Raw genomic sequence first — 24241 nt, forward strand, 5'->3', positions numbered from 1 at the left:
TTACCGATGGGGAGGGTTGAGGGTGAGACAGGAGTTCATCTAGTAAATTCACGATGGAGTTGAGATTTGAATGGGGGTTTTCCAGATCGGTAGCTCAGTCTCTCAGCTAATATTCTGCTCAGTTTCCTGGATATTATATTGTGTGAACCAAGGACGGGGAGACCTCTTTTGAGCCCAAGAGCGAAATTTGATTTCAGAGGGAGGGTAGCAGACAATATACTGTATATGATATATATGATGATAGACCTCTAAAATGTGATATATATCACATTTATATATATATAGGTTTATCATCAGCAACACTGATGCCCACTAAGTCTCATAGCTGACTAGTTCACTTCATTTGTTAATTGCACCGGTTGATGGGCTTTGGATACAAGGGATGATGGAATTCCCAACCTTTCAGAGCTGCATGCCACTCTGCTTCGAAGTGGGGCTTGTCTCTGTAGCGTAGCTGTGAATAATACTTAATTCCTCGTTCTCATTGATTCGGGCTGTTGTGGCACAAGAAATACGATGTCCATGTTCTTTCATCTTTCTTATGGTGAGACTGAGACAAAGGGAGCTTTTGGAAGGGGTGAGAATCTCTGGAAGGTATTCATAATATCTCTGCATAAAGCTAGTGAACTTTCGCTTTGTAGAGCGAAAGCGTGCATGCTCCGCCGCGCCGTGCAAACATAGAAGGGTGATCGTTCAGAAAGAGGGAAACGGCCCACTCGAAGCTTCTAATTCTTAAAAAAGACCCTGCTTGTTTTAGCAGTTTTTCCCTTGCTAGTGTGAGAACAATTGTGTAAGGTGATGGGGGTTAAAATTGCACCATCTTTTCCCCTATGTCAATCCGATCTGCCTTAGGAGTACTGTACTGTAGATGGATCTGTCATGTTCACGTTGAGCCACAATCATTCAAAACAAGCCCCTCAAAAACCCCAGGTTCCATCTAGTTAAATTAGTGAAGAAACACATGGGTTTTAGAAAGTTTTGTTGGTGGTCAATAAAAATTTTGTCGGCCAAGCGTTAACCAAAGGCAAGAGTTGGAAATGTTCCACGCAATGGAGGAGAACCGTTTGAACCTTGCCTGCCATGGAGTTTGTTACACACAAGGAACAAACCAACCCGAGGAGGCAACTCATTCGTTCAGCCTACCAAAAGAGTACAATTGCAACTAGTCGAGATGGCTTGGGACTAGCCGAGCTTGAAGTTAGGCCAGATGGAGCTGCGTTGAACCAAATCTCTCCAGATGAGGGATGTTGAAATGATGTAAGACTCCCCTCGTGTTGGTCTGACTTTGTGCTGGCCTGGAGGATGGTGTCCCCGGAAGGAAGGAAGGAAGGAAGGAAGGAAGGAAGGAAGGAAGGAAGGAAGGAAGGAAGGAAGGAAGGAAGGAAGGAAGGAAGGAAGGAAGGAAGGAAGGAAGGAAGGAAGGAAGGAAGGAAGGAAGGAAGGAAGGAAGGAAGCGTGGATCTGGTGTAATGCAAATCCTCCTTCCGTCTCGCTTTCTGATGGTTGATCTTGTCCAGCAACATCAGTGCGGCTGGCCGATCTGCCTGCCGGGATGCTGCGAAGGTGAGCCGTCAGAAAAGAGTAGACCGCCCAGAGTAGAACCTTCGTCTAGATGGGTGGGATAAAAATCTAATGAATGAATGAATGAATGAATGAATGAATGAATGAATGAATGAATGAATGAATGAATGAATGAATGAATGAATGAATGAATGAACGAACGAACGAACGAATAAATAAATGAATAAATAAATAAATAAATAAATAAATAAATAAATAAATAAATAAAAACAGTGGACCCTCGACTTACAGACGGCTCGACTTACAGACTTTTCGAGTTACAGACTTCTCTGGCCACAAAATTTAGATTCGACTTGCAGCCAGAGAATCGACTTACAGACCAGAAAAAAACCAAAATGGAACAAAAATAGAATAAAAACCACTGGTTATGGGATTAATTGGTTTTCAATGCATTGTAGGTCAATGGAGATTCGACCTACAGACTTTTCGACTTGCAGCCACTGTTCCAATATGAATTAATTCCGTAAGTAGAGGGTCCACTGTAAATAAATAAATAAATAAATAAATAAATAAATCATCATAGGCATCCTTCATTCTCGAAAGACTATGGTAACATGCTCTGAATTGAGGAGTGTTCCCTCCAGAGCATGGAGCCTGGGTAAAGTAACATGGAGGATAGGCTGTTACCCAAGCAGCAGATCCCCCCTCTCCACGTTGCTGAAATGGTCCAATGGAAAGGCAAGAGCCAATACGACTGGTTCCAGCAACGTCGCAGGAGTTGGCAGAACGACAAGAACTGCCTTCGGGACTCCGGCTCCAGATTTTGCCTCTAGGTTAACTCCTGAAGCCTTTTCCATGAATGGATATAGCCACAAGGCAGTGGAGGTTTGAAATCGGAGTTTTCCTTCTCTCACCATACAGCACCAAATCTCAGGACAGGGAATAATTATAACATTTCCTTAAGAGAACCTAGAACAGTTCAGGAACTTAAAAGCCACTGAAAACCATTTTGAAACATGTTAAAATAATTTACCAGGTGAAACAAAACAAAACTGATAGAAGTGAAAGACTGGAGACAAAGCCATGATGTCACTGAGCCTGAAATGTTCAGGTGAATAGCTAAGTTTTAATTTGGTGCCAAAATAAATACAAATGTAAATTACAGTCATGTTAAATGTGATAAGTTTAATAAAAACAATGAGTTGTGAAGTACCTCTTCTGTATCAGTTTTGCTGATACTAGACGAGTCGTTTCTGTTGATCACCAATCCCCCTACGGCTGGCACATCTTTGAGTTAGGATTGCCTTGACATAGATTTGAAGTCAGGTTTCTAAAAAGCTGAATGCTGTGGTCCTGGATGGGACATCTGCCATCTCTGCTTTTCCCCATGTTTTGAGTTTTTCAGACTTTTTAAAAAAAAACTCTTGCAAATATGAGGAACTTCTTATTAAAAAAAATTGAAAGGACCAGACTTCATTCTTATTGATCCTCCCATGTCATCTTTCCATCTGTCCTTCTTGTTGGATTTTGCTCTGCAAAATGGTTCCTCCCCGGACTGACCGTCTCTCTTTCTCTCTTTTCTTTCTCTTTCCTCTCCAGAAGAGCTCACGATGGAAGGTGAGTACATCTCCTTTTTTCCCCCCCTGATGTTCTGATGTTGTTGCTTAACGTGCGCTTCTTTTTTAAAGCACAGGGTGGGCGGGAGAGGGACTAGAAGGGATTGACCCTCTGTATTGTGGAGAAGGTTGCTGTGGGTTTCAGAGGTTCGCCTCATGGAAGAACTTACGTGTGCTGTTTTTGTGACTCCGACTCCCACCCCCAGATCGGTAATCCATGGAGGGCGAAAGCTTTCCTTCTCTTGATAATGAGGCATGGGAGGGACGAGAAGGGAGAGCTACAAATGTTTATTTCTTCGGTTGATCATGGTTTGGAAGGGACACTGTCTTTAAGCAGCTGGGACCTCCTTGAAGGCAAGAAGGGTGTGTACTTTTAAAATGTGTGATTTCCACTTCATTTTTAAATATGGATGATGTTGGGGATTTCAAGATTGGGATCCTGTCCTCAAAAATCCTGGCCCGCTTGCACTGGTTGCCTGTAAGTTTCAGTGCCAAGTTGAATGTCTTAACGTTGACATGCAAAGCCCTTAACGGTGTGGGACCACGTTGCTTATCGGAACGCCTCTCCCTGAGATCTACCGCCTGACGTCTGCGACGAGGAACCCGGCCTTTTCAGGGGTGGCTCCCCCACTTACGGAATGTGCTCCTTGTGGAGGCGTGCCGGACTCTGTCCCTCCTAACATTTAGGAAGTATTTTAAAACCTTGCTTTTAAGAGAGACCTTTCAGGACAGCCTTCTCCCATAACTGCGGTTACTCTGCTTTTGTTGTTTTATCACCCCCCAGATTTGTTGTCTCTGTCTTGGGTTTGGTGGGGATTGTTTCTATATTTTTGTGGGTTTGGCTGGGGTGGTTCGAATTTTTATTATTATTATTTTTAGTGGGCCTGGTAGAGATGGGTGGGTTCCTGTCTTTGTGTTATTGATGTCCGAAACCACCACCCGGAGGAGTGGCAAACCAGGAGATGGTGCGGTATACAAATTAAACAAACCAACAAATATTAATACGGAGCAAACAAGAAAAGAAGCCAGACAGGGATGGAGGGAGGGAAGGAAGGAAGGAAGGAGCTGATGTTGGATGGAAGGAAGGGAAAGGAAGAGAAGAGAATACACAGGATAAGAATAGGGCTGTGGACTGAGTTGAATTGGTAATGTACGCTGACTACTAGTAGTGTGCAGAGCCGTGTTGCCAGGAGAATTCTGGGAGTTGTAGTCCAAAACTAAAAATCTACATACTCCTCATGCTGACTCTGTGGCTTAGAGATGGTAAAGGGAACATGTGGGGAAAGAGTAGTAACATCTTATGACCATTATCCTGTGGCTGACAAATGTTTCCTTGTCCACCTGGCAACATATCTTTTGGGTATGATATGGATCTGCTAGAAAATGGTTCTTGGTGGGACTAGGAGGAGAGGAGGCGTAGTCTGTTTTATGGGATATGCCAGGGACTGTTTATTTGGAGTATAGCAAAGTATTGGCATGTGCTGTCCTTAACAATTCCGTGGCATCTTGCAAGTAACATCTTCTTCTCCCTTTGCTGGGGAAGGAGGAATAGTTGGCAAACTTCCACTGAAATACTATCTTCCCTTCACCACTGCTCTAGCAGGTCTATTTCAATCAATCAATCAATCAATCAGTCAGTCAGTCAGTCAGTCAGTCATAAATCAGTCAGTCAGTCAGTCAATCAATCAATCAATCAATCAATCAATCAATCTCAATCAATCAATCAATCAATCAACCAACCAATCAATCAATCAATCAATCCTGTTGGAAGTAACATCTTTTTCTTCCTTTGCTGGCGAAGGAGGAATAGGTGGCAAACTTCCACTGAAACAGTATCTCCCCTTCACCACTGCTCTAGCAGGTCTATTTCAACCAACCAACCAACCAACCAACCAACCATCCAGCCAACCAACCAACTAATCAATCAATCAATCAATCCTGTTGGAAGAAACTGCATGCAGAAAGGTGACGATGGAACCTATTTCCCTCTTTGGCAAGATGTCTATCTCATGAGTGGGACATGGTGGCGCTATGGGTTAAACCACAGAAGCCTCTGGGATGCAAGGTCAGAAAACCCACCATTGTAAGATCAAATCCACGTGACGGAAGGAGCTCCCAGCTCCTGCCAACCTAGCCATTCGAAAGCATGTAAATGCGAGTAGATAAATAGGTACCACCTCGGTGGGAAGGTAATGGTGTTCCATGTCTAGTCACGTTGGCCACGTGACCACGGAAATGGCCTACGGACAAACGCTGGCTCTACGGCTTGGAGACAGGGATGAGCACCGCCACCTAGAGTTGGAGACGACCAGACTGAATGTCAAGGGGAACCTTTACCTTTACCAGTCACACACTGGTAAAAAAACAAAACCCAGTCCTGTGAACCAACTCTGCCTTTACAACAATGGACGGGTGGGACCTCTTACATGGTTATCTGTCCACCGGTGGAATCTCTCCACAGATTCTGTCCTAAGCACTTTCCAGGCACTCTGTTCATTCCCTTGAAGATGAAACTTTCCTGGAAATGGGTCTGCCGCAGGATAACGTGCAGACGCTTCCCACGGCTGACCCTCCAACACCCTGGAGATTGCAAGATCACAACGTGGGGGTGTTTACTGAAGGGTTGCCATGACTCGTTTTAGGTGTAGTTATAGTTATATTTATTACATTAAATACGGTTTGCAGAATGCTGTTTTATTTTAATCGTCTTAGCCCACAGGCAGATCATTTTAATCTGAATTGGCGCTTCCTCCCGGGGCGTTCGTCCGGCTCCAAGAGACCTGAGCGAGGGCGAGCACGGTGCATGTCAGGAACACCGATGCCCAAGATGGCGACAGGTTTGGGACGTTTTTGGGTCTTTGGCGGTGGTGCCTTGTGCTCCATCAGAGTCTTCGGCTCCTCCAGATGCGGGCATGGTGGTGCAGTGAAGGGAGAGGGGACCTGGCCAGGGAGAGGCTTCCAGACAGTGTTGCGGTTTAAACTGCCGAAGCCTCTGGGCTGCAAGGTCAGAAGACCAGCTGTCGTAAGATCGAATCCACGCGATGGAGTGAGCTCCCGTCGCTTGTCCCAGCTCCTGCCAACCTAGTGGTTCGAAAGCATGCAAATGCGAGTAGATAAATAGGTTCCACCACGGTGGGAAGGTAAACGGCGTTCCGTGTCTAGTTGCGCTGGCCACGTGACCACAGAGGATTGTCTGCGGACAAAACGCTAGCTCTATGGGTTGGAAACGGAGATGAGCACCGCCGCCTAGAGTCGGACACAACTGGACAAAATTGTCAAGGGGGACCTTTACCTTTTCCCTATTAAGGAAATAAAATAGATTCATTAGCATCCAGTTGTAGCTTTAAAGCATAAGCATTGAGCATATCCATCCATTACTATGTTTAAATTAACTTACAATTTCTAATTAAAATTAAAACAGCTAGGTAATCATCTTTGCTCTACGCCCCTACATGTTGGCATTTAGAAGCTGTGTTATTCCCCCCTTCTTCTTGAAAAAGAAAAACAAGCCTCTTTGTCTCACATTCCACAGCATTCACCGAACCCAGTTTTTACATACACAAACCCTTCTCATTCTACATCTCCTTAGGACCTCCTAAGGAGGAGGTTTTGCACGAGGAACTGTATAAAGAGACTGGGATAAGAGGATGTCAAGACTTTCTAAGGTATTTCTAAGAAAGGTGCACATTATATAAACCGGTGTCCCAGATATTGTACTCCATGTGTCTGAAAAAGGGGTTTGTAATCCATGGAAGTTCATGCTGGGGAAAAAAAAAAGGAACTTAAAAGCTGCAGCAATCCTTACATTTTTGTTATTTCTAAGAATGTTTCCTCTCTCCATCTCGCCGTAGACGTGGGTGGCTTTAGTTAGAAGGGTGCAGATTTGTGGTTTCGAACTGCAGCTTTTGGAGTCGTAACCCCAACCGCAAATTTGTACTCGTCTAGCTGCAGCTTTGTGGAGGAGAAGTGAATTTGCTCCAGAGCTTAGCCTGAAGTTTACAGGATACAGCCAAGATGCTGAACCTATTCAGAGGTTGGGGCTTGGCGTCTGGAGGAACTCCTGTAAAATCTAGACTCAATTCCAGACCCCTATGGCATGGGTATCATCTGTTTCCATAGCCGGTGACAATTCTAGCTGCCCAACTAGATAAGTATGCTTTTACACCATATGCCCTGAATCGTCTCTGCCATTGTGTAGACCGAGAGGGGTAAGCAATAGGCAAATAGGTCAGCATGGATTCCCCCACCTTCCCACCCCCAGTTTCTCCTTTTTCCAGACCCAAATTCCTTTGATCTTGAATTCTCCAAATCTTTCTGTTTCTAAAGTCCTTGGAGCCTAACAGCAAGTATGCTGTTTCCTTTAATGCAGCACTGAAAAACCTTTTTAATTTAAAAAAAACCCACCTTCCTCATAATAATGCAATTGGTAGTATATCTGCCTTTAAATGATGGGGCCATGGCTTTGTAGGAGTGTGACTTTTTTTAAAGAAACCTTCCCATTAGATTATGTTATTGCCTAATTCCACCATTACATTCTTTGGTAATTTTTTAAAAAGTGGGAGAAAGAAGAAGAACTGAAACAGCAGCTGAAATCCTGTTCATGCCGTGATGTCAACGTAATGTTTGGGAATTAAAGACTTTGCCCCCACTTCCGTGGCCCTCGGTGGCTTCCCAGCATAAAAGAGATTCCACAGGAGCCCCAAGCCCTTGGAGGGAGAGGCATTAGAAAGGCTTTCGTTCCAAAAAGAGAGAGGCTGTGACTGATGACATCATCAGCATTACGCAGGGTAACTGCGCACACAGGATGTCAGAGACCATGATCTTCTTTTCTTTTTTAAAAAGGCAGGTTTTTTTTTAGCGGGGGGTTAAAATATCTTCTAAATATATTTAGAGTTCTGAATCCATGGAATCTGATCCCCAAAGAGGTTTCATACCACCTTGTGGAAACTATTGGAAGGTCGGAATGCCGAAAATTTTTTTGAAGCATTGAATGCTCTCCATTGCATGGTCTCTAGTAGCCTGTTCTAGTCAATACACCCTGGAAATGCGTATAAATATTTCTTTTTATTTAGTATTTTCAGACAGCGGATAAATGAATCAGCAGATACTGAGCCCGTGGATCGGGGATCCTACTGTGTTCAAAGATTTCCCAAACAGTTTCACTCTGGATAATGTTCTATTTCTGGAATGATTTTTTTTTTTTTTTGCAACAAATATACACATTTTGTGTGTATCATGTTTAGAGACTTGAGCAACCCCATTTTGGTCACGCTGGCTGCAGATGATGGGGATTTTAGTCTGCCCTATCTGGAAGACACTGAGTTGCGAAAGACACAGGAGAAATATCTGAGTGCATGACTGAATCCTGATGTAAACCTCTGGTTCCATCCTAAATTGCAAGGGTGGCTTGTTGGGATAAGGGTTAAGCAGGTGTGAATCAGGTTTAAATTTATAGTGGAGACATCACAAATGTCGGCAGAAGGATAACAGGGGTTTGAATAAGGGGGAAAAAATCCTTGTTATACTATCCTGAGCTGCTGGGAGGAAAAAAGAGGGAGGTATGGAGATGAGCTGAAATACTTTAAAGTAATCACTTTGCTAAGCAGGTATAACTCTGGTTAGTGACTAGAGTTATACCTGTCACTAACCAGAGTTATACCTGGGAACAGGTAATTGTTACTGCCTTGAATTCGATGATGGAAGAAAAGGAAAGAGAACTATATGTAGTAATTCATCAAATAAAAGAGTGAATTTCAAGGTATTTATGTCTTGGTTCCGTCTGTTTCTTCAGAGCCACTCTTAAAACCCAGCGAGGGACAGGATAATCTGTTTAATTCCCCCCCTCCTTTCCCCCTTACATTTATTTCATCCGGTTTCCACACTAATTTCTAATCTTTTTTAAAAAAAGAAAATATACTCATCCACACTATCGGGCATGCTTGTTGTAATTTACGGATGTTTTTACACAGTTTTGCCTAGTGTAAATATTTTGTTAGCATTTCCCCCTGTTGCATTTCTCCTGTTTTTAGCATTAGTTTTACACTCTCTCTCTCTCTGTGTGTGTGTGTGTGTGTGTGTGTGTGTGTGTGTGTGTGTGTGTGTGTGTGTGAGAGAGAGAGAGAGAGAGAGAGAGAGAGAGAGCATGTGTGGGTTGTCCCTTAATGCACACCTTCCTGTTCACACCTGTAAACCAGAAAACTGCAGTGGCAAATTTGGAAAAGCATGAACGTGGAAGGATAATATTCGGTGTGCAGATTCGTTCTGCAAAGTTTACAAACAAATCTAAGCCGAATCTATGTCTCTTCCACTACCCATTCCCTTGTTGGAACAAACAGAAACAAGTTCTGTCATGCCTCAGTGGCTGTGTAAGAGCTGGCGTTCTTCTCTAACCTCGCCTCGTGGGATGCCAGCTTGCACTACTATGTTGGTTCACTTGAATTGTGGGAGGCCTTATCTTTGAGAAACAGGTGTACCTCTCTAACTTCTTCAAGTGGGAGCGAACCCTAGCAGATTAGGAGAGCATGCTTCAGAACGTTCCTTTTACTAGTTTGGAGAGACGTTCCCCAGATACAGGGATTGGTGGGGTAGAAAAGTCATAATGCATAGGAGAGGCAGGATCTGTTCTCGATCTTCCCAGAGTGCAGGGCACATAATAATAGGCTCAAGCTACAGGAGGCCAGATCTTGGCTGAAGATCAGGAAAAACTTCCTAACTGTTAGATGGGTGTAACAGTGGAACCCATGACTTCGGGAGGTGGGGAGCACTTCAATGCTGGGGGGGCATTCAAGAGAAAATGGGACAACCCTCTGCTTGTATTCTTGCCTTGAGCAGGAGATTGGACTCGATGGCCTTATTCTATGATTCTGTGATTCTAAAGGTTCGGCTTCGGGCTTTTTGGACCACAACTTAAAATCTCCTAAATGGCATGGCCAGAGATGCTACGGAACTTTGGGAGTTGTAGTTCAACAAAATACCTTTCCTAATTCTGCCCCTACCTGTTCACCCAGAAGCAGAAAGCCGAGCGTCGTCTTCCGTCAGGACCATGGACAGCTGCAGGGCCTATAACTGGGAACCTCTTTGTGCAGGCTGAATGGTTTGCCACACATGGGGGTTTTGTTTTGAAAAGTAGCTGTTTGGGGACAGCCTCCCCAACTTTGGGATTCTGGGAGTTGTAGTCCAAAGTACACCTTTTCCAAATGCTGGCCTTACCTACTGCCCTAAGGCAGAAAGTGTATTTTCTTCCCTTAGATTCATGAGCAGCGATAGGGCAGGTGGATCAGTTGGTAGGGTGGGCAAGTGAAAACAACAAGCAAAACTATGGTATGTTTTAAGTGATACTCTTTGTCAAGTGTGGGGAAACTCTGCCCTTCTAAGATCATCTCCCATCATGGTCGGTGGTCAGGGATTACGTGGATGCAGTGGTAAATTTGGAAGCCCAGGTGCTCATTGTAAAAGTACTTTTCCTTTCCCTCTAGGAAAGGCCAAACATTCAGGCAGCTGGATCAGTCCATGTCAACAAAGGAGGAACAGGTGTTTTATAAAGCTAATGACTCTTAATTACCCATGCAAGCCAAATCACTCTCATTACAACGGTGTACTAAATCAAACAAATCAAAACCGAGTTCTCTCTCTTTCTACTGGGAAGGTTGCAGCTAAGCTCGAAGGGAACAGGGAAGCTTGGAAAGGGACACGGCAGATTTTATTATTGTCCCTGCTGTTCAGAGAGTCTTGAGTCTTCAGCCGTGCTTGTTTACACCATTGGTAGTGTTCCAGCAACGTTAGGAAGGGCACACTCCCTTGTTCCCAGGTTTTCAACCTCCTGTGTCAGCTGGGATACCAGAGGCAGTTAGAGATAAGGGGATCAGCAGGACTGAATCTGACCCATTTGCTTGGCGGGATGGGCTGTCTCAAGATTTGAGCGTTCATCTTGCAAGGGAAGATTCGTTCTTCAGAGGTGGAACCCCGGATTAGGTTGTAGGCACCTCCAGTCAAGATGGCCATGGACCCTGGTGCTTGTGAAGAACCTTCTCTTTCTGCCATCCTGGAAAAGCTGCTACCACTCCAAGCAGGCGATACTGGCCTAACCTGGTGGAAAGAGCTTCCTGAGTTTCATCTGTCTCAAACTTTGGTGATAAAGGTCAATTTGGACCATCAGGCTGGTCCCTTGAACCACCCATCTTGCCTAACATGAATCTCTAAAAAAATCCAGGCAGCTGGGTTGGTCTGTATCAATAAACAGGGGCAGGTTTTTGTGTGTGTCGTTACTGGCTCTTAGTTGCTTCTTCAAAACCAAACCACCCTGAACAGGAATAGCTGGCACCAATATTCTTGGGAGTATATTGTAAATTCCAGCTTACACTAGGGAAAGCCTGAAGGAGACGACAGATGATGTTGTCATCTCTGCTCCTGAAAATGACTGGGTCTTTGGCCCAGAAGCTGCTGGCTCCATTCCACAACTGGTTGCGACCATGTTGTAACGACAAGGTAGTCTCCAACCTGCCTCTGAGATCTTCCATCCGCTTTCTTTCCATTCCTGCACGCATGTATGTGCATGGATAGGTGGCTTTGTGTCCGTTTCTACGGGAAGCAGTGAACCGTGCCATTAGTCAAGGCAGCACACATTCTGCAAGCAGACAATCCACCTGGAACGCAAGTTGTTCGCCCAACCGGGGTTGCATGCTTTGCATGCAGAAAACAACAACAACAGCAACAACAACAACAACAACCCCGACAGCTCCCTTTCACATCTTTGCGCGCATGGCTGCCGTTGCAGTGTGCTTATTGGTGTGCCGAAGCCGTTGCAATGTGCTTATTGGTGTGCCGAAGCCTGCGCGAATACCTTGGACACATATTTTGGAAAGTTCATTTTCTCTTTTCTTCTACTCATCAACAAAAACGTGGACTAGACATTTTGTGTGTGGCTTACACCATCTTTCTGTTTAGCATGAAAATACCTTCACGCCTTCGGAATATACTTCATGGCCACACTAAAAGAGAGCTTCCGAAGTTTTCTTTTTCAGAGCCTATATTAATTGACATTGCTGGCCGGATAGCTCGGGGGTTTAAGCATCTGGCTCTGGAGCCGGAGGTTGGGAGTTTGGTTTCTCAGAGTACCCTCTGCCTCAAAAACTCTCAAAAGGGGTGCCATAAGTCAGAATTGACTTGATGCCCCTCGATGATGAAATTAATTAGCATTCCCGGAGCAGTATAGTGGATAGATGATGAAATAGGGCTGAGGAAACTCACTGGGTGGGTGGATGTAAGGGGTAAGCCGCACCTTAAATATCTCATTCACTTTGAAAGACCTATTGGGGTCACGGATAAGTAAGTTTCAGCTTACATCACACAGACATTCAGGGAAAAGCAGCAAAGACGAGGCGCCTAAAGATGTTTTGAAAAACTGATGTACGAAATTTCAGAGGGCCATTTGTATGGTGTCGCGTGTATTTATTTATTTATCTTACCCATTCGACTTGTATGCTGCCCGCCCTCTGCAAGAGTCTCTGGGCGGCTTCCAACAGCACAACAGCAATTAACAATTCCATTAAAACATACACACTAAAAACCAATACAGTTAAAACAATCTGCAAAAACAATCTAGATCCATGGCTATCCATTAAAATTAAAACCTTTAATCATAAACTTTAATTTTAAATCTCTCTCTCTCTCTCTCTCTCTCTCTCTCTCTCTCTCTCTCTCTCTCTCTCTCTCTCTCTCTCTCTCTCTGTGTGTGTGTGTGTGTGTGTGTGTGTGTGTGTGTGTTTATAGTTGCTTTTTGGGATGTTGGGCAAAGTTTATAAAAATGTGTGGGGTGGGCGGCTGAGGCACAGCTTTCCTGAGGCTGTGAAAATCTGTCAGTTCCATTTTGTTATGTCTCTGCCAATATCCCACTATGTCACTGGTCCCATCTAAGCGCAGTTCCATTTGCTAGAGTTTTCCAAGTTTTTTGACACAGAAATCCCTACGTGTTTGCAGAGCTTAGAAACATTATGTTTTGGAAGAACACCTCCCCAAATCCAGGCTTACTTAGGGAGTGTGGTCATTGTAGTAAACAAAACAAAACAAAACATTTAATTGTAGCAATACCTATGCTTCCGGGCGACTGTGTTTTTAATTATTTTACTAGTGCATGACTCAGAAGGAAGTACGAGCAATTTGCTCATACTGTAGTTTGTGCCTTATAATGAAAAGCTGAAGGATGTACATGCTTTTGGTAGTAATCTTACAGAATAGGATTTGGGCACATGTTGGAATATCTCTGTTGATATAGATTACTTTTCTGTCCCCAGTTACATTGTCAAACCTTCCTTCCTTCCTTCTTTCCATAATCAGCTCCTTCCTTTTATTCATAATCAGCTCCTTCCTTCCTTCCTTCCTTCCTTCCTTCCTTCCTTCCTTCCTTCCTTCCTTCCTTCCTTCCTTCCTTCCTTCCTTCCTTCCTTCCTTCCTTCCTTCCTTCCTTCCTTCCTTCCATAATCAGCTCCTTCATTTTATTCATAATCAGCTCCTTCCTTCCTTCCTTCCTTCCTTCCTTCCTTCCTTCCTTCCTTCCTTCCTTCCTTCCTTCCTTCCTTCCTTCCTTCCTTCCTACCTTCCTTCCATAATCAGCTCCTTCATTTTATCCATAACCAGCTCCTTCCTTCCTTCCTTTTATCCATAATCAGCTCCTTCCTTCCTTCCTTCTTTCCATAATCAGCTCCTTCCTTTTATTCATAATCAGCTCCTTCCTTCCTTCCTTCCTTCCTTCCTTCCTTCCTTCCTTCCTTCCTTCCTTCCTTCCTTCCTTCCTTCCTTCCTTCCTTCCTTCCTTCCTTCCTTCCTTCCTTCCTTCCTTCCTTCCTTCCTACCTTCCTTCCATAATCAGCTCCTTCATTTTATCCATAATCAGCTCCTTCCTTCCTTCCTTCTTTCCATAATCAGCTCCTTCCTTTTATTCATAATCAGCTCCTTCCTTCCTTCCTTCCTTCCTTCCTTCCTTCCTTCCTTCCTTCCTTCCTTCCTTCCTTCCTTCCTTCCTTCCTTCCTTCCTTCCTTCCTTCCTTCCTTCCTTCCTTCCTTCCTTCCTTCCTTAATCAGCTCCTTCCTTGTATCCATAACCATCTCCTTCCTTCCTTCCTTTTATCCATAACCAGTTCCTTCCTTCCTTCCTTCCCTTAGTGGAGGAGGATCATGCAACCACCAGCAGAAATTGCAAGGCTTTTGGAACCTGCCATTATTTTTTAACCTCTGGAACATTACCTCCCAGGTATATCAAGACCAGGATGAGCAGCTGGCTTGTTTGTAGAGAGTGTTGTGTGGCTGAGAGTACTGGGATGGCTTTTCCAAATAAAAAAGTCAGCATTCCAAGCTTGTGGTCAGAAGCCGAGTTGTTTTTGTTTGTTTTTTTGTTTTACTCTAGTTCCCAGAATCCCCTGCTCACTATGCTATCTGGGGGAATTTGGGGAGTTGTAGTCTCAAAAAAGTGACCTTTCCCAAGCTCTACAGGAGCCCTAACAGTGAGAGAGAGAGGTTCACTCTGTCACTCCACATCCAAAAAGCTGTACTGAACATTTGAAAAAGACCTTGTTAAAGACCAAGAAAAGTCCATAGGGAGTCCCATATCTGCAGGAAATCAGTTCCATGGAGGAGAGCTGAGATTGTCCCTGTCTTCACAAAGGGCAGAAGGGAGGAACTTGGAAACTACAGACCAGTCAGTTTGACATCAATCCAGGGGAGAATTCTGGAACAGATGATAAAGCAGGCACTAAGGAAGCACCTAGAAAAAAATGAACAAGAACAAATCCTACCAGACTAATCTGATCTCATTTTATGATCGAGTAACCTCCCTGATAGACAGAGGGAATGCTGTAGACATAGTATATCTTGACTTCAGCAAAGCTTTTGACAAAGTGCCCCATGATCTCCTGATCAGCAACCTAACTAGGTGTGGGCTGGTGAGATCAAGTGTCAGGTGGATAATAAATGGCTCTTTCTCCAACTCAGAGGGTGATGATTTATGGTTCCTTTTCCAAGCGGGAGGAGGTAACAAGTGGGGTACCCCAAGGCTCAGTCCTGACCCCTGTGCTCTTCAACATTTTTATTAATGACCTGGATGAGGAGATGCAGGGAATGGTAATCAAATTTGCAGATGCCACAAAAAATTGGATGGAATAGGAGGTAATACTCTGGAAGACAAACAAAAATTCAAGGTGATCTTGGTAGGATGGAGCATTGGGCTGAAAACAAGAGAATGAAATTCAACAGGGATAAGTTTAAGGTACTGCATCTCAGAAAAAGAAACCAAATGCACAGTTACAAGATGGGGGGATACCTGGCTCAGCAAAACTGCGAGCGAGAAAGATCTTGGAATCGTCGTAGACCAATATTCAAGCTGAATATGAGTCCACAGTGTGATGTGGCTGCAAAAAAAGGCTAATACGACTTCATTAAAAGAAATATAGTCACCAAATCTCACGAGGTACTAGTTTTTTCTCTATTCAGCATCGTTCAGCTCTCATCTAGAGTCCTGTGTCCAGTTCAGGAAGGATGCTGACAAACTTAAACAAGTTCAAAGGAGGGCGACAAGGAGGATCTGGGAACCAAGCCCTGGGAGGAAAAAAATGGAAAGAACTGGGCATGTTAAGCCTTGAGAAAAAAAGACGGAGGGGTGATAGGATGGTATGCTGGGCTGTGGCAAACTGTGGATAATGAAACAGTGGATACTGATCCTGTGGATACAGTGTGTGTGTGTGTGTGTGTGTCCCACAGTATTAAGAATGAAAATAAAATGAGTTGATAAATGTCTTGTAAATCTTGCATTGGAAGATTCTATTGGCTGGGTGCAGACCTATTCATGTTTAGAAAAGCCCCGGTCCAATGAAAATAATGTAAGCCATATTAATGGTCAATGAAAATAATGTGCACCACTCTAGCTGCCTAGAGTGGTCACTAGACCAGATGGGTGGGGTATAAATAAATAAATAAATAAATAAATAAATAAATAAATAAATAAATAAATAAATAAATAAATAAATAAATAAATAAATAAATAAATGATGTACTAGTAAAAAGAGTTAAGTTTCCTGAGGCATGGTAAAAGCTGACACATTTATACAGGTAAAATGTGAATTTTTGTGGCTTGTGACATATTTCATGGAACTGTGCCTCTAATGGAGTTGGCCCTCCTCCCTCCAAAAATACAATAAAAAAATTGAAGTTTAATCACCTGGTTTTATTTCTCTTGAAGACACCACAAAAATAGATTTTTTTAAAAAAATTGAAATAAACGCCTTTAAGACTAACCTTTCAGTGGGTGACTGAGGCAGTATTTTCAGATACCAGCGAAATCCCAGTGTCTTGAGGGAGGGCAGAAGGATGAGGATTAGACTTAGGGTTATTGGGTCTCGTATTTCCTGAGCGCTCTTCCACAGCTCTCTCCATTTATTATAGGTTTTTGGTTTTGCTCGTGCATGTGCCAAATTCTAGCTTTCTCCTGAGTGAGTGAATGAGTTGATCTCAAACTGACAAGGCATATTGTTTGGGTAGGATGATAAAACGCCCCATCCTACCATTTAAAGGGCAGTCTGTTGTTGATTTGGCGACCATGTGTTTTTTTGGGTGTAAACACTCAGCTCAGTGTTTCAAAATTTTGCCCAGAAGTTGTTTTGTTTTAAATCATTTGATGCATTTATACTGCTTCTAATCAAAAGCGTTTTGAGCATGCTTACATTGTCAGTTTGCAAAAAAAGAAAATTTAATTGCCAAAGGAAAGGCCTATTAAAACAGTACCAGTGAGCAAATTTTGAAAGGTGCTAGAAGAAAAAGCGTGGCCGTGTGTTTACTCTCGAGTAACAGCTGCCGGCTGCTGCTCATCTCTTTAATAATCCCTAGGTTGTCCTGTTAACACATCTGCTGGCATTGATTTGTAGCAATAACTACAGTCGTCCCTATATCTGCTGTGACTTCTCCAAAGTCACAGCAGACAGCCAGAGAAATGTCTGAACAATTAATTATTTTAATGAGGACACAGAGAATTCCCAGCCTGTCCTGTTAAATGCTGACATCTACTGATAAAGGGTAGAAAGGAGGCCGAATGAAAAGGAAATGGGTTTTTGTTTTGGAGATTCTTAAGATGAACCAGAAATGTTAGAAATTGCAGGATCACATGCTTGTTTTTCTACATTGCCGCGGGTATTCTGATCTTTCTTTAGTAAATGATCGGAAGTGAGGACAAAAGTTACTTGTTTATCCATGGATACCAGTTTGGGTTTTCCTAGTTTACTGGGTTTTGGAGAATTTCCTGACATTTCCCACCACCTTTCTAAAATGTTAAGAATTATCAGTAAATGTCAATGCTTTCAATTTGAGGCTTCCAGCATACATAAATGTACATAAATGTCACCGAATGCAGATAACTGGGGATGTCCTCTATAGTACGTAGGCCAAAGATCAACTGATATGCTACGTACACGCTTCAAAAACTGTAAGTGTGCCGTCTTGACCAAGAAATTGGAAGAATTGGTGGCCAGGCATTTTAATTTGGTCTATCTGCTCTGCTCATGTTGGATACGAATGACACTAGATCCAAGCCCGTTAGAGAGGAAAAAAACACAGGAGAATTTCTGGACCAATAGAGTGGAGATGCTGAGGTTTCACGGACAACCCTTGCTCTTTGGAGTTCTCCCCACCGTCTGCCCTATAACTGCCATCTTGAATATAGCACCTCCTTCCTGTTTGCATGCATGTGGCCAGGATCAGACTCAGTTGTCATGAGAGGGCAGCGAATCGTTAATTTTTGATTGGTCTTTAATTCGCTTGCTGGTTTTATGGCCAGAAACGATGCAACAGTGTTTCTGGATTTTTTTTTCCGCCCCGTGATCCCAAATAATTCGCCTAGGTTTGGAAACTATGCAATTGAGTTTGTAAGGATAGATGATCGGGGCGCCACATGCTCTTGGTCTTCGGTCTGCGCATTCTAGCCCCTTGCTCGCCTTTTGGCGCCCCTTTAAGTTTGGGATTGAGCCTCGTCACCTAAATTCCGAAGGTGCAATTTTGCCATCCACTGTTCTAATGCCTTGTATAGTATTTCCCGTTCTTTTCGCCCCGTGCAGCAGAGACCCGAACTACAAAGATGAATCACAAACAGGCATATTTATTTTACCGATCCGCCAAAATTATTCTTTACATTTTCTCCATAAACCTGCAAGGTGGGCTAATCGGAGAAGAGGGGACTGGCCTGAAGGAAAGCTTGGGAGGGATCATCATCACCATCTTGGAACAGAGCTAGAAGGGACCCTGTAGATCATCAAGTCCGGCCCCTGGCAGGGAGACACAGTGCGGAACCGAACTCTCCTCCTCTGGGTTCCCAGCCAGAGACCAAAAACCTTTAGCATGAAACACAGGATGTTTGAAATCCACTGTGGCAAAGGAAAGATCTTACCCACATCCTCACTCAGCCATTAAAACTCACTGGTTCTTGGGCAACTTGCTCTATGCTTCTGGGCGACTGTGTTTTTAATTATTTTACTAGTGCATGACTTAGAAGGAAGTACGAGCAATTTGCTCATTCTGTAGTTTGTGCCTTATAATGAAAAGCTGAAGGATGTACATGCTTTTGGTAGTAATCTTACAGAATAGGAATTGGGCACATGTTGGAATATCTCTGTCGATACAGATTACTTTTCTATCCCTAGTTAAATTGTCAAAGCTTCATTCCTTCCTTCCTTTTATCCATAATCAGCTCCTTGCCTCCTTCTATCCATAATCAGCTCCTTCCTTCCTTCCTTCCTTCCTTCCTTCCTTCCTTCCTTCCTTCCTTCCTTCCTTCCTTCCTTCCTTCCTTCCTTCCTTCCTTCCTTCCTTCCTTCCTTCCTTCCTTCCTTAATCAGCTTCTTCCTTCCTTCCTTCCTTCCTTCCTTCCTTCCTTCCTTCCTTCCTTCCTTCCTTCCTTCCTTCCTTCCTTCCTTCCTTCCTTCCATCCATCCATCCATCCATCCATCCATCCATCCATCCATCCATCCATAATCAATTCCTTCTGTTTCAGCTTGGCCAACTTCATAGGGTTGTTGTGAGGATAAAGTAGGGAAAAAGTTGAACCACTGAATGAAAAGCAGGGTATCAATATATTTAATTGCTAATTTACTTTCCTTTGGCACCAGTATATGAAAATACAGTATACGGATACTTTCCCAACCCTGTATCCTTAGAGGCACTGGACCTTTAAATCCCATAATTCCAGTACCAGGAACACATCCTGTGCTTTATTGGGTTGTGCTTCCTTTAAAAACACAGTTGCACAGCTTTGGGGGGGGGGAGTTTGCTCCTGGATTGGTTCGTGATTGGTTTGGAGGGCCAGGTTTCAGCGGTGGCCAGGAGTGCGTTTGCACAATTGGAACTAGTGTGCCAGCTGTGCCCATTTCTGGAGAGGTCTGGCCTGGCCACTCCGACACATGCCCTAGTTACTCCTGACTAACCTCCTTTATGTACCTGCCTGAGTGTTCGATCATCAGGAGAACCTTTTTTTCCCTCAGTCCCCCACCTTCACAGATCCCTGGGTGGGAGGTCACAGGACAGGGCCTCCTCCGTGGCTGCTCCCGGACTGTGGAACTCCCTCCCACTGGAGGCCAGGCTGGCCCCATCTTGGCTGCCCTTCCGCAAGCAGGCAAAGACCTTGCTCTTTGGGCAAGGATTTCCCTTAACCACTGGCTCCTTGAGTGAGGTTTTTACGTGGATTGTTGTGGCTTACTGCTTTAAATGTGTTTTGGTGTTGCTCATTTCTTTTAATATGGTATTTGTTTAATCCATTTTATTATTTGTATACTGACTGTGGTTAACTTTAATATTGTCTTTTAATGATGTAAGCTGACAGGGGTCCTTTTAAGGAGAAAGGCAGGGTAAAAATATTTGAAATAAATAATAAACATTGTATTGTGTTGTGTTGTGTTGTGTTGTGTTGTATTATATTATATTATATTATATTATATTATATTATATTATATTATATTATATTATATTATATTACAGTGGTGCCTCACTTAACGAGCGCTTCAGTTAATGATGAATCCGCATAGCAACGATTTTTTGCGATCGTTTTTGCTATCGCATTGCAATGTTTTAAATGGTAAAATATCGCTTTGCGATGATCGGTAAGCTGTTTTGCTTACTGATTTTTGCATAGCGATGTTTTTAGAACAGCTGATCAGCGGTTCCAAAATGGCCGCTGGGTAAATAAAATGGCCGCCCGGTGTGTTTTTGCCCGCTTACCGGGCAGCGAAAATGGTGGCCGTATGGAAGATTTTCGCATTAAGGTGAGTTTTTTGCCCGTAGGAACACATTAAATGGGTTTTAATGCATTCCTATGGGCTTTTTATTTCCACATAGCGACGAATCCGTATAGCGACGATTTTTGCTGCACAGATTATCGTCGCTATGCGGGGCACCACTGTATATTATATTATCTATACTGGCTGAATATGATGGGACTTGTAATCCACCACCACTACAGGATGCCAGGTTCAGGAACTTTAATATCCAGGTGTTTAATATCCAGAATTATTCAAAGAATTTGAATAATTCTGAAAAAGCATCGAGGCCAGAGTGGTAGTGATGCTACTTCTCATGAGAAAAGAGTTCCATTTCTGTCATCTCTGCAATGACAGCCAACAAATCTCTTCCCTTTTCGATTCGAGCCCTCCACCCCTCTTATTCCTGGCAGCAGAATTTGTAGAAAATCAGAGACAAAAGCTGCCTCACAATACACAACCCCACAGTGTAAAGCTGCCGTTTCTGCTTGAGCTAAATTACCCCCTAACGGGTGCAGCTGGCAATTAACTCTGACATACGCTTAGACGGCCATGCCAGGAGCCAAAAAAAGCCACCGTGAGAGTTATTGAGATAGAAAAGTGAAAGATGGCGATTCGGCCGTCATTGCCCAGAAATTCTGCATTTGGCCTAATCGATGGAAGAGAGAATGGCTCTCCCCACCTCAGAGTCCAGTGGGAAGGCGTGTGTGGCCGTCGGTCCTCCCAGCGCCAGCTCTTACATGCCTGGAGGTCTTCAGCCTCTTGTTTTGGAATCCACATCAGGAGTCCGAAAAGAAATCAGGAAGTTTCATTAAACGACAGAGAGGCGCATTTCTGTGTCGTCTTGGGTGTGCAGATGATATTGAAGAGCTCCCTGATCGAATAGACTCAGGTAGCAATTAGAAGACACAGCACCGTTTAAGGCTTGGACAAATTATAAACGGTGCTGGGCTGGTTGACTATGAAGAGGCTGATGTTTCCATTGCAACTGCCTCTCTCCTGACCTTTCTCTCCCTGAGCTCTTATCCATTGCTCCATTTGCATCGTATACCCATACCACTTAACTCCCTGTTTCTCTCTCCCTCTCCCGGCCGTCAACCTCTCCCCCTTTCTGTAATGCAGACCTGGGCAAAGTGCGGCCCGAGGACCACATACGGCCCGCGAGCCGCTCCTGTCCGGCCCGTGGACAGTTTTGAACATCAAAACCATTTATAGCTTTTTGTCTAAAGTCGATCAGTTGCTTATCTTTAACATACTGCAAAAAACACACACAACTCTTTAGTATTTGTGAAGATTAACAAGTTTAAAATAAAAACAATCATAACATCACTGTTTCATTTTATTTGTAAGTAAAGTTGGTTCGGCCCCCGAACACAGTTCAGATTTTTCATGTGCCCCCCCCATAGAAATTAATTCCCCATCCCTGCTGTAATGGTCACCCCACTCCTTAGTCCGCCTCCCACGGTGTTTTAAAAGGCTGTGATAAGCCAAGCTCCAAAGAAGATGGGCACCAGGCCTTCCATCACACGCAGTGTTCCCCAACCCTTTTGGCACTGAAGACTGGTTTAGCGTGCGTACGTGCGCGTGCAGGGGGAAAGCAGCATCCGTACTTGCATGTGAGCGGGCCGTGCGTGTGTGGGCGGGGTGTGTGTGGATCCGTGCATTCGTGGGGATGGCGTTTGTGCATCTCTGCATGCATGCGGGCGGGCCATGTGTGGGTGGTGCATCCGTGCGTGGCCAGGAGATCTGTCTCCGCGGCCCAGTCCTGCCAAGGTCATGGCCCGCTCTTGGGCCGTGGACCGGGGGTTGGGGACCCTTGCATCTCAACATTGTCCAAAGCCTGCTTCTCCCTTCCTTTCTCGGAGAGCCTGGATTGGCAGTGCAGTGACATAAAAGGTGAGCCCTCTAACCCGGAGTTAGAGGGCACGCTTCCTGCATCTTGAAAACGAGCCTTGAAACGGGGTGATCCCTACCACCCAAACCCTGATCATTACTGTTTTGGTGGCAGATTTTATCCAAAATCCACCGGAAGGGTTCTTGCGCATGGCCTAGCCCCGCTGTTTGCTCCATGCCGGATCTGGACTGCAGTAGGCATCAGCAGGGATCCCTGCCAGGTTGATGCTTGACCTCTGTCTTAAATCCCTCCAACGACTGGGGGCCCATCATTTTCTTAGGCAACCTCTGACCGTCTTTCAACATTGCGGACCTTCCCCCCCCCCCCACCATTTTTGAGTGACACATATTCCCATCCCTTTATGTTTCTCCTGCCTCCCGAAACCTAAACATAAGCCTGACTGGATAGCTCAAGGGTTGTGGTTGGGAGCTCTATTCTCTTATGCTGCCTCCTGGGAGCACAGCCAGCCTGGGTAGTCTTGGGCAAGCTGCCCGGCCCCAGGATGCCCACCCCCCCAGAAGAACGGAAGAGTAAACTACTTCTATGTATTCTCTACCTGGAAAAGGGTCGCCATAAGTCAGAACTGACTGGATGGCATAGGATCTTTCTTATTTATTCCCAAACAACAGAGAGCAAGTCGGCTCCAGCCTTTCGGAGAAGATTTGGCTACAATAAGAAAATTCTTCCCTGCATGCAGGGGGAGAGAAGTCAATCTTAAAGGACAATTTGGATGTGTGTTGCTTTGCTACTTTGCTGGAGAGCTTTTTTTTTTGGCGCAGAAACCTTTGTGTTTCGCACAGATAACCTTGTATTCTGCACAAAATCAAGGGTCGCTGGAGCAACTACAGTTCCAAGCGACCCCCCCACTTCCCCACCCCAAATATTTCACAAATGCTTCTTGCTGGAAAAATAAGTACTGGCCTGGTGGTTCCTTTTTTTTCCTAGCAAGGTGTCTTGATCTGTCTCGATAGGTCCAGACACCCTTTTCCACCAAAGATGAGAAAAGTTGCAAATATTTGTCACATCCTTTGATGAAATCCGTCCCACGTTTTGCTCCTCTCCTCTCATGCGAGCGTGGTAACATGTTGAATTCATACTTTGCACATTTATTTCTAACAGGGAAATTTTTTTCCTATGTGCAGTTTTTAAAAGGTGCACATGTGTCCTGGATTTCAGGGTGGGGCAGCTTTTAGCAAATCTCTCCTGGATGCTGAAGCGTTGTCCTCAGATAAAGGAAGGAGAAACTTCTTTCTCTCTCCGTCACATAGGACTACAATAAAATGGGAATTATCACTTGTCTTCCTCTCGTGTGTGAGAGTGCACGGAACCACAACATTTTTCTTCGCTTCTATGAGAATGTCTCACCCTCTTGATCAGGGGTCATCGCTCTCACTGTGGCTGAGGGCCATTTTTCACATTTGCTGGCAGCAACTTGATTTCCATATTTCTCTCTTTCTCTCTCTCTCTCTCTTCTTGAATTGAAGTACTATAAAGATTGCGACAGTTTGCTTTTGTTAATTGAAAAATGAGTTTAGCAACAGAAGTTTGCTTGTTTTTGAAATTATAAAAAGCTCCCTGATGCCATGGACGCACCACATTTTTTTTAAATATAGGGTTCTTATAGGAAATCTTGGTGTTGCTGAAGCCCCTTAAAACGTGGGAAATTTCCCCATGTCCACTAAGAGAACACAAGGAGACATTTAAAAACTTTTTTCTTTTAGAAAACTAGGTGTTGGGTGCAAAATTGACAGTGGGCTCACTTACAGACTGAGAGTCACATTTTACCCATCCTTAGTCTTGATCATGGGCCTGGGGATGTGGTGGCACTGCGGGTTAAACCGCAGAAGCCTCTGTGCTGCAAGGTCAGGAGACCTGCAGTCGTAAGATCGAATCCACGTGACGGAGTGAGCTCCTGTCGCTTTGTCCCAGCT

General features: G+C 44.2%; 1 protein-coding gene across 33 annotated transcripts in view; it reads left to right on the plus strand.

The window, feature by feature from the left end:
- NRXN2 (neurexin 2) overlaps window positions 1-24241 on the plus strand; it is a 559504-nt gene that overhangs the window by 93298 nt on the left and 441965 nt on the right. For 20 of the 33 annotated variants that reach the window (XM_078382060.1, XM_072984193.2, XM_078382057.1 and 17 more), the window contains exon 3: window positions 3121-3138. The exons of 9 other annotated variants lie outside the window; for them this stretch is intronic. In XM_078382060.1, the coding sequence (XP_078238186.1) occupies window positions 3121-3138 (18 nt within the window). The remainder of the gene's footprint in view (window positions 1-3120; window positions 3139-24241) is intronic. 4 more of the 33 variants (XM_078382040.1, XM_078382048.1, XM_078382044.1 and 1 more) reach the window with 1 other exon arrangement.

Source organism: Pogona vitticeps, chromosome 15, assembly GCF_051106095.1.
Source record: "Pogona vitticeps strain Pit_001003342236 chromosome 15, PviZW2.1, whole genome shotgun sequence".
In the NCBI taxonomy this organism is placed as follows: Eukaryota; Metazoa; Chordata; class Lepidosauria; order Squamata; family Agamidae; genus Pogona; species Pogona vitticeps.